This window comes from Panthera uncia (genome assembly GCF_023721935.1).
Source record: "Panthera uncia isolate 11264 chromosome C1 unlocalized genomic scaffold, Puncia_PCG_1.0 HiC_scaffold_4, whole genome shotgun sequence".
Taxonomy (NCBI): domain Eukaryota; kingdom Metazoa; phylum Chordata; class Mammalia; order Carnivora; family Felidae; genus Panthera; species Panthera uncia.
This window is the reverse complement of record NW_026057585.1, coordinates 97,282,654-97,293,401: the sequence shown is the minus strand read 5'-3', so window position 1 is coordinate 97,293,401 and position 10,748 is coordinate 97,282,654. Positions and strand designations below refer to the sequence as shown.

Here is a 10,748-nt window from a genome sequence, read left to right as displayed (position 1 = left end):
CATTAGAAAATATATAACCAAATTAATTTCCTTTAAAAAAATTAGGGGCCCTGGGGCGACTGGGTGGCTCAGTTGGTTAAGCGTCCAACTCTTGATTTTGGTTCAGGTCATGAGCTCACGGTTCAAGCCCTGCACTGGACTCCGCCCTGATAGTGCAGAGACTGCTTGGGATTCTCGCTCTTTCTCTTTGCCTGTCTCTCTCCCTCTCTCTCTCATAAAGAAGTAAATACATACATACATACATACATACATACATACATACATAAAAATTGGGGGCCCTGGGGCATCTGGCTGGCTCAGTCGTGGAGCACGCAACTCTTGACCCTTGCGGCATCCTGAGTTAGAGCCCCATGCTGGGTATAGACATTACTTAAGAAAAAAAAAAACATTTTTTTTTTTTAATCGGGGACACTTGCACTGCTGATGAGTGCCTTAGCCTCGGCTGTGTCACCTACTCACTGCGATGCTGAATGGACAGCAATCCAGCATTCGCCTGCGTCTGACTCGGTGACACTACTGTTGGTGACACAGTTAGAGAACGTTGGTGGATTCTGCAAGGTCTACGGAGCTTACGGCCCCACGTAACTCACAGTAAAGAGTGCCGCCCGACAACGCTGTCCCTACACACAAGCGTTCTTTTCAAGGGTTCGCGTGAGCCGCGAGCCAGGCGCAGAGCCGAGCGGAGCCAGGGGACCTGGACCGCCAGGTCCCCCCGCGCCTCGAGGCGGGAGCTCGGACCGCTGCGGACCGTTCCCAGAGCGGCCGCCAGGGGGCGCGCGCACACGGCGGCGTGGAACTTCGCGCTTTGTCCCCTCGCGCGGTCCGTCTCCGGGCGCCGCGGCGGGAAATCCGACGGGCTCCTCCCGGCCGCCGCCTCCTACTGCCCTGGCACGCCTGCCTGGGTCGGCCCGGTGAGATGGAGGAGGACGAGGCGGCCGAGGAGCAGCAGCGATTCTCCTACCAACAGGTACAGGAAAGCCGGGTCCCGGCCAGGCTGCGGGAGGACGGCGTCGAGCTGCTGGAGAGGGAAAGGCCCCGAGGCCTGGCGCTTCTCGGGGCGCGTCCCCCGGGGCGAAGGGCGCGCTCGGGCCGCGTGCGCCTGCGCCAGCTGGGCTGCCGCGGGGGGTGCTGGGAGGCGGTATCCTCGGTAACGCGGGTCCGAGTCGCGCGGCAGCCTTCTTGCCTAGGACAGCCGCAGTCTCCCTTCTCAGGGGTGTTGTGAAGATGGGGTGTGAGCATTTGGAGGGGATTCAGGCCAAGCACGTAGCCCGATGCCCGGCACGTGGCCGCCGTGACCTGCGCGCTCCGTCCTGCAGACGCGGAGACGGCCTGCGAACCTGGGTGCGACGCGGGCCGCGCCGTCCCGGAGCCCATCTTTCCCGAGTGGGTTCCGGTCCCGCCTCCGCAGCCCGAGGGTCGCTTCGGCGCTGCGCGAGCCCCGCTTTCCTGTTTGCAGAATAACAGAGTAACAGTAACCCCCTCCCAGGGGCGGCCCTTCCTCTAATCGGCCCGGGAGTTAGTACGATGGGGCAGGGTCGCGGGAACCAACCGTAAAGCCCCAAAGAGATAAGAAGCCAGAACCAGGGCGGTATCCTCAAAGAGGGGGCACTCAAGAGACTCGAAGGAGCTCAGGGCGCGGGAGTTCCCTCCTGCCAGTGTTACACTTCAGCTGTTTTACCCACCGCCTGCCTTTATTTTGAGAAGTGTAAGATTTCAGGAAAAGTTGGCGAGAATAGTCCACTCTGCAGCCGTATGCTCCCCACCTGGATTCACCAGTTGTTAGCACTTGGCCGTGTTTGCTCCTTTGCTCTCTTTTTTTTCTGACTCATTTGAGATATAATCACAGATACCTTGACCCTTTCCCTGTAAGTTTTAATACTTTATAGTATGCTCTCCCGACCACAGGGGTATTCTGCATAATCTCAATGATCACACTCAGCAAATTTAATACGGATAAAATCCTATTATGTAATGTTCGGTCCACCTTTATGTTCCCGGTGTTCCAAAGCAGTTTTTTGTTTTTTGTTTTTTTTTTCTAGTGGTCTTTTTTTATTTCACCCAGGATCCAGTCAAGGAACATAAAGTGCATTTAGTAATCCTGGCTCTGATCTTCCCTGGACGGGTTGGTTCTCCATCCTCTTTTTCCTGACATTGATGGTTTTGAAGAGTCCATTGATGGCAAAGGTGTAGCAGGAGATAAAGTCTTTGAGAAGGGAGCTGGCCTTTCCATTTTTGTATTCTCAGCCCCGAGTATAGAGGCTGGTTCTCAGTGCCCAATAAAGAACCAGAGGCTGGTTCTGCGTGCTGACGAGATGAGTAAGGCTGCAGAGCTGGGCTGAGAAATTGGTGAGCAGGTTGAAGATCCCACCATTCATTGAACCAGCTGTTCTTGGCACTAGGTAGGTGGATGGTAGTGAACAAAACGGACAGGGTCGTGCCCTTGAGGAATTTAGGGTCTAGTGGGTTAGCGTGTGCAGCATTGCAGAAGGCAGTTGGCCCCATCCAAGAGGCGTACAGAAGGAGGAGAGACATTAAAAAACTTCCTGGAATGTTCGGAAGGCTTCCTGTCCTGTTCCCCGAACCTCCCCTGCCTCACGCATACCTAAAAAAGATGACCTGGGAAGGTCTTTATCCCTCCCCGGGTGATGGTCCCTTTGTCTCCTGCCAAAGGCCTCCACTTCCTAGTCTTGTGACCTCTGAAACTAAGGAAGGTAGTTGCCCTTGCTTATCTGCCTGGCCTCTACCCGGGTCCTCGGTCCTCGACCTGTGTTTCTGCGGTTCCTCCTCATCTTGTCTCAACTGTGAACACTTGCTGGTAGGGTTGATGCTGTCTTGGCTTCAGCTGTCCCCATGTCCAGTTCAGTTCTGTCTCCACCATAGAGGAGCACACCTAGGGGCTCAAGAAGTTTGCTGACATGAGACTGAGATCTTGGCTTAACTTTGTTTTGCTTCTTTGCTCCTCTGCATGGGAAAGATATGTTACTCAGTATCTAAAAGGGCTGCTAAGGAGCAGTGAGGGTCCTGGCGAGGTGGGCCAGCAAGCCAACAAATCAAAGGAGGCTCAGACGTGCCCGCACAGGCCTTTCCCAGCCAGTCCTGAGCGTTTGTCTTTTGTCACACGCAGGCCCGGGGCTGGCAGAGACTGGCCGCAGGGGGATGGCACCGCCTCCTTTTTCGCTTGATTAACCCCTGTCTGGTTTTCCGTTGTTCCTCAAACAGCTGGCATGGGCCTTTACTCAGTAGGAACGTGGTCCCTGTTCGTGGACTCCCCGAGTCAAGTCAGGCAGATACTTTGCAAGTGCGAGTCCGACTTTTCTCCCCACTGACCTGCCATTGTAATTCCTTATCTTTACTTGACCTAAATCATAACCATTAACTAGGAAGTAATGTTTCTACAAGCCACACTCCAGAGGGCCTCATTAATTTATTAGTACACTTGAAAAGTCACTCAGCCATTATGGAAAGTGCTGAAGGAGGGAAGCGCAGCAGACCCTCTCCTTGGTCTTAACTTTCCAAGATGTGCAAAGCTCTTCTTTGCAGCCTTACCCATGAAGTATTTTGATTTTCGCTTCAGAGGCTAAAAGCAGCCGTTCACTACACCGTTGGGTGCCTTTGCGAGGAAGTTGCGTCGGACAGAGAGATTCGGTTCAGCAAACAAACCATTGCGGCCATCTCGGAGCTGACTTTCCGGCAGTGCGGTAGGAAGCCATGGCCTTCCTGTAGGTGTAGAGGCATCCCAGAAGTTGCTTTTGCCTGGGAGAGACGTGTGGGGGGGTGCCCTGGCTTGTCATCCCAACAGATGGAGAACGTGATCATCAGGCATTGTTCGTGAGACAGTTCTTTGCCGTAAAATTCAGATATTTTATGAAAAGAACTTTTTTTTTTCCTGTTACCTAACACTGGGTATTAACACCTTTGTTTTATTTTTTAAACTGCCTGGAACGTTAGACATTCAATTTTCTACCTCATTGCTTTATAACATTTTTTTTTTTTAATTTTTTTTTCAACGTTTTTTATTTATTTTGGGGACAGAGAGAGACAGAGCATGAACGGGGGAGGGGCAGAGAGAGAGGGAGACACAGAATCGGAAACAGGCTCCAGGCTCCGAGCCGTCAGCCCAGAGCCCGACGCGGGGCTCGAACCCACGGACCACGAGATCGTGACCCGGCTGAAGTCGGACGCTTAACCGACTGCGCCACCCAGGCGCCCCTACTTTATAACATTTTTATGTCCACCGTGCCATGGTTTATTTGACAGCCGGGCTTATGACATTGGTATCTGCTTGACGTTAGAGAAAATTAATGTCCTCTCAAGCCCTAACTTGTGGCCAAATTTAAGATTAAGGGCCAGTTTCACGGAAGGAAGGGTGTAGCCACAATACCCCAATTATGACAAGGAGGCCACAACGAATAAAACTGCTAAAGGCTCCGGAAATGCCTCCTCTCGCCTTTTAAAGGGCTTGTGGCATTAGTCACTGTGCCAAACGTCCCGAAGTTCCACTTTCCCTCCTTCTGAAATAAGATTGAGATCAGGGTAGCTAAAGCACATCTTTTTCTCTTGCAGAAAACTTCGCCAAAGACCTCGAAATGTTTGCAAGGTGGGTAAAGAGGCCGGTTCTCTGATGCTGTGTGTGCATTTACACGCCATTTGTACTCTCCACCTGCTGCTGTGTTTCAGGCGAGCTGTATGCAGTCTGTGTGTGCGTGTGGATTTTCTGGAGGCTCATCTCTAGTCATGATTCTGCAAGAATATCACATCCGCTTTAATCACGTCCATTCAGACTTGATTTGGCCTTTTTTTGGTTATGTCTTCCAAGCACTTTTTGTGCAAGAACCAGAGCCGTTCATTTGGTGGCTACAAAGATGTGCAGTGCAGCCCCGGACGGTGAATGTGCAGGGTGTGTGTGCTTTGCAGAACGCTTCCGCGGGACGGTGCGCGGGGGACCACGGCGCCCGACACCCACCCCGTCAGCCTGGCATTCACCGCCTTTGTCACCAGCGAGACATCCGCTCCCTGAAAAGCGGGTGATTTGCTCTCAGCTGGTAAGCTTTAGCTTTTACAGGTGATTTACGCTCATCTCTTCAATTAGGACCTCAGGTAATTGAAAACAATTGGCGAGGAATTGCTTTTATGAAGCAGTTTGAATGACTGAGGCCGGAAAGGGCTAGAGCTTTCTAATTTGCTAGCACTTCTGAGTTGGTGCCAGCCTCTTCCGTACCCGGCGCTTTTCACCTTGCTCCCGTTAGCTCTGTGTTGCTCGGGTGAATATTTTGAATGAATTAAAGCAGTAGGTTCTTGGAGGGCAGACTCTAAATCTTTCCCATCCCTACGTGTAGGAGTCCCTAAAAACCGCTTAGCATCTTCGGCTTGGCCAACAGGGCTAAGATCATATTATGGAATAGTCATAGCTCATGTGGTTTATTCTTTGTTAATACGGGTGGTGGCCCCTTTCATGGCGCCCATTATCTCCCATCCCCCGCCCGCAGCCCCCTCGTCTCCTGTGACACCCATTTATCACCTTTCCTTGCCATTTCTTTCCTTTTTTTTTTTTTAAATACAACTTCTTTTTATTACAAAGGGTGGCACAAAAATGTAAATAAGTAAGCAAATGAGTATTTAATTTGAACATGAAGATTATCGATAGAGAGTAGGGTTTCTCTGCCTCAGCACCGTTGACAATTTGCACCAGATCATTCTGGGTTGTGGTGGGGACTGTCCTGTGCATAGTAGGGTGTTTATTGGCTCCTCTGACCTCTCTCTGGTAGATGCCCGTAGCGCGGCCCCCCGTTGTGACTTTTCTTGCCATTTCTGTGTTCCCTGTGGGAAAAGACCACGAACGTTTTTAGATGCTTCTATAAAATACTAGACATAAAAACGAAATTGGAAATATTTAGCATTGTAGTACATTGAGCTTTCAGGCACTCTGTGTTTTTATCATTGCATCAAGAGGTTGATTTTCGGGGTGCCTGGCTGGCTCCCTGGTGGAGAGGGTGACTCTTGATCTCGGGGTTGTAAGCTCGAAGCCCCATGCTGGTGGCTCTTAATAATAAGCTTAAAAATAAACTCTTAATAAAAAAATGTCAGGGGAAGGACTCCCTAACTCTAACCATGCTTTAAAAAAAAAAAAAAAAAAAAAAAAGAGGTTGATTTTCTTTTGCTGGGTACTTGGTGAAGGGGGGGAGAGTGTTGTGTTTGTCACTTAGACCGGGAGCTCCCCAGGGAAGGACATCATGTAAATCGAGGGGTCTGGGTAAAGGCTCTCACGCTGTTCTTGTCTAAGTGAGCGCGGCAGAGACGTACTGACCAGGAGGTGCCTCACCTTCCGCGTCTCTGAGAGTGTCCCACAGCATGCTGCACGCTCCCGCCACCCTCTGAATCCTGAGCCGACGCAAGTGCAGATTTTCTTTGAAGACTCGGCCTTTGTCTTAATTTCACACTGATCTTCATAATGTTTCAGTTTGCCGTCATAAAAAAAAAAAAAATCCTGTTTTAAAGTTTATCATGGGATGAAATTGATATTCCCAGAAGGTTAGCTTCGTTTATCCTGTGGCTTTGTATTTTCCCCGTGGCCACTGTCTTCTAGAACTGTGAGCACCACAGAGTCAAAGGGTCTGTTTCAGGCCAGCCTAAGTAGTCTAAATAGGCTGGCTGGGAACTTAAGCGGTATTTGTAACATTGTTTCTCTGAGAAAATAGTGCCTACATTTGAAATAGTTTGCCTGTAAACTTTGGCAAGTTATCTCACAATTTAAGTTGTGAGTTTCCTTTATTTAGTTTTGCAATCTCTAGTCACCTCATATTGTCAATGTGTTAAAGATGTAACATCTTGAAGAAGATAGATACTGGACAGTGAATAAATTCTAGGAAGACTTTGGGAATAGTCTTTACAACCCGTGTCGCTAAAAGTGTCATATGAAACGTCGCTTTGTAATCTTCTCTGGAGTAGTTTTCTGGAGTCAGAGGTTTGATTTAGGAGAGTCTCTGATGTGAAGCGGCCGCCATCGGATATACCTGCCCCCACCCCCCAACCCATTTAGGGAAGTGGTAACTTTCAGGTGGTGCCAGCTAACTGGCGGAGTAGTGGGGGGGGGGGGGTTGGCGTCCTGGTGCTTGCGGCCCGCTAACTAGAGGTCGTCTCCTGGAGTGACACCGTCGGCAGAGGCGGCCGTGATGAGATGACGCTTGATGTTTGCACATTTAGCAGGATGGGGGGTTCGGCCAGATACAGAGTAGAATTTCCGTGTGAGTTTATCGTTAGCAGCGCGGGTACCCAGTGAGGACGCTGCGTGTGCTCGTTGTTCGGGACACGCGCCTACTTGTTCCTGTGTACTCACTTTCTCCTTATTTTTGGAGGAAGTTAGAAATGGCAAGAAGGGGTGTAACCAGAGCAGTAGGTTATTGACTGGAGCTTATCAGACCTATCCGCTTTACCTGTTGAAGCCAAGATACGAGGACTGGAATGAGAATTGGAGTCCAAGTTGTGAGCAAGACACAGACTCCAGTTGACAGGATGTTCTTTGTTCTAGCCAGGCTATCGTGGGGGGAGCGCGGTACCTCCCTGGTGGGGAGTGGGGTATTAGGGGACATCCGTGTGAGCTTTTTCCTGTGATTTCACCCTTGGAGAAGAGCCTCGGGAACTTGTACCTTTTCTTTGTTCTTCTACTTAGTGTCTATTTAGAAGTAGGCAATCTTTGTGTCGTGAGACTGTGCCGTTTTCTCTTTCCACTGAAAGTGTGCACATATGTGCTGCTTGCTCTTTCTGTGGTGTTCACTGTGACCGTGGTGCTCAAGCAAGTCCCTGCTCAGGCACCCGGGGCCTCAGGCGGAGGTGGACAGATGGGCTTCTGTTTTCCTTAGTCTCTTTATTTAATTGGTGTCTTGGCTAAGTCAGTTCACTCGTTTTTATGTCATGGTTGCTTAATGCATTTAATTTAAAAAGATGGGCTACTTAGAGATCCTTGCTGGTTTGGACTCTGACCATGAACTTTTGGGTTTCATCAAAACTTGAAATGATACTAAACATTTTGGTGAATTGTTCCTGCCCTTTCTACAGACACGCAAAAAGAAGCACAATTAACACGGAAGATGTGAAGCTCTTAGCCAGGAGGAGTAATTCACTGGTGAGAGATGGATTTCTTTCCTCACTCCCCTTTCCCATCAGAATACATTATTCCCAATTAATCACTTGCAGCCATGAAGCGATTCCCCAGGGCACCTTGCATGAAAAACGAGAGATGGTTGAACCATTCAGGCCTGCCCGTAATTTATAGTCTCTCTTTCCTCATGATGGATCTCGCTAAGCCAATTTGGAATTTTCTAATCAGCACTCTCTGGGTTTCATAATTTGCCTTTTTCGTAACATCTCAAAACTTTGGCCCTGCCTTTCATTTACAGCATGATGTCAGAGACAGACCCCAGGCTAGAGTGTATGGAGACAGTTCCATTACGGTGCCCGCAAGTCTGATGGGCCAGGTATGGAAGGAGTGTCCGTACAGCTGGGACGGGCAGAAAACTGAGCACGTTGTCTGTCTTTTCAAAGAAATCTAGAAGTCATCTCGACCAGGCCCTCATTTTACAGGTGATGCTGTGATCATCCCAGGCCAGTGGCCCGGGGCAGATCCAGGGCATCTGTGAGGTTTTATGACCTAGTTTAATTCCCGCAGTAAAAATACTTTACTGTGAGCTCCACCAGGGCGGGGGTTTTTATCTCTGCTCCATCTGCCGTGCCTAGAATAGAGCCTGGCGCACAGCAGGTGCTCGGCAAGTAGTTGTCGAGTGAGTTTGTATAGCAGTTGACAGTGTACAGGGGACTTTTATAGATGTTATTTTACATGTATTATTTAAACCTCACAACCACCCTCTGAGGGTCTTTAAGAACAGGATTTATTAGCCCGGTTTTACAGGGGAGGCAGCTGGAGTTCAGTAACTTCCCAGAGCTGAAAACAAAGCTCTCTGGTTGATAGCTGAGCCCTAACCTTCTGGCCCAGGATCTAGCGCTGTTTCTACCCGGCTCTCTTTTCCCCCTCTGCTCTTCTAATATTCTCTCTTTAAAGTTTAAGTCAAGGTTAAAGATGATGCGATCCCTAAGGAAAATAGCTAAGGTGACTGGCGGTGCTGCGTGTCAGTGGCAAAGACGCTCCTCTCTGTCTGTAAATTCGGTGCGGGTCAGAGCTGTTCGTGGTCTGTTTCAGTGGGCAGTTTCTACCTTTTGCAAAGGACTGGTCAGTGCCAGTCACCTTAGAATATTAATTGGGACGTTATCTGTTTATTGCACATTTGTTTACCTGCAAATATTATTTTTATTTTGGACTCTTAATTTTTTATTTCATCTGACAGGGTTACAGCTAAATTTAGGCATGTGACGAAATGCTCCCGGAGGGCAGGGACCCCGTGTTCTTTCTGCACCTTCTGCCCCTACTATCTGGTGCATAGTAGCACTCAGTAATGTTAGTTGGCTACGTTTAGGGGGGTGTTGGCTGTACTGGAGTTGGTGTAGAGTATATTTAGGACTGGCGTGCCTTCTGCAAGTTCCACTTTTTTTTTTTTTAATGTTTGTTTATTTATTTTGGGGTGGAGAGGGGCAGAAGGGGAGAGAGAGAGAGAATCCGAAGCAGGCTCTGGGCTGAGCGGAGGGGCTCAATCCCACAACCGTGAGATCATGACCTGAGCCGAAATCAAGAGTTGGACGCTCAACTGACTGAGCTACTCAGGCGCCCCAAGTTCCACATTTTAACTCTTCTGATTATTCAAGGAGCTCCTTCCTACCTGTTTGGTAGGAGTATGGGCAGCAATCGGTTGATTTTTCTAGTTGATTACTTCTTCCAGAAAAAATGGAAGGAATGTAACCTAGGCTTGTTTCACTCTAGGAATGTAACCCAGGCTTTCACTCTAAGGAATGTAACCCGGGCTTTTCCACCCAGATTCTTAGGGTGGGAGTGGTTGGGAGGGATGTAGATTCCCACTGCCTCCCCCAGACTTATAAAATGGCACAACCAGATAATGTATTTCTTCCTCCCTCCCCCCTTCCTCCTTCCTTCCTCCTCCTTCCTCCCTTCCCCTTCCTTCCTTCCTTCCTTCCTTCCTTCCTTCCTTCCTTCCTTCCTTCCTCCCAGCTAAAATACATCACAGAGAAAAGCGAAGAGCTTGCACAGTTTAACTCAGAACAAAGAGCAAAAAAGAAGAAGAAATTAGAGGAAGAAAACCAAAAACCAGTGGAGCCAGCAGAGGCTGCAGCAGCAAAAAAGGACAATTCGAGTCTGTAGCTGTCGCTGGCAAAGGCAGCCTTCAGCAGGGAGGTTGCCAAGAGCTTGCGTTGCCACAAAGGGGTTTTCCAAGGGGTCAGTAGAGATTAAAATAAAAAGGCTAAGAGGCTTGCTGGGCTGCTTTCTCAGAGTCATTGGCTGCCAAAGCTGGTGTCAAAGAGACCGGAAACTCTCCAGCGAAATACTCCCGTCTCTCACCCTCCACTAACACGGGAGGGTTTGAGTGGCAAAGATTGGAAGCTGTATCTATTGCTAATAAAATTGTGTCAGCAGCTTAAATGTAGTCCATTTTTTCAAGCAAAAATGTTATTCTTTGTCATTTTTCAGGCTGACAGTCCCTGAAAGATGAATACAGCTCTATTTGTTTAGTCCTTTTGACCACCAATATAGCTTTTAAACCTGGGTCACTTGTGACCACAAGGTAAATGTGATATTTGGAAATTGTCTGCGTTACTTTTTACAGATGATTTTCTCCAGAACACACTGA

General features: G+C 49.1%; 1 protein-coding gene across 4 annotated transcripts; it reads left to right on the top strand.

Moving 5' to 3' along the window:
* Positions 1-440: 440 nt before the first annotated feature.
* Positions 441-10,540, top strand: CENPS (centromere protein S). 4 transcript variants are annotated; one of them, XM_049618144.1, is made up of 6 exons: positions 441-967; positions 3,575-3,698; positions 4,564-4,597; positions 8,053-8,119; positions 8,394-8,471; positions 10,112-10,540. In XM_049618144.1, exons 1-6 carry the CDS (start codon positions 917-919, stop codon positions 10,259-10,261), a joined length of 504 nt encoding a protein of 167 aa, XP_049474101.1. In that variant the 5' UTR covers positions 441-916; the 3' UTR covers positions 10,262-10,540. The 4 variants fall into 4 exon arrangements, with proteins under 4 accessions (XP_049474101.1, XP_049474103.1, XP_049474099.1 ...); XM_049618142.1 differs by lacking the exon at positions 441-967 and adding an exon at positions 1,136-1,341; XM_049618146.1 differs by lacking the exon at positions 8,394-8,471 and having other exon boundaries at positions 452-967.
* The last annotated feature ends 208 nt before the right edge of the window (positions 10,541-10,748 follow it).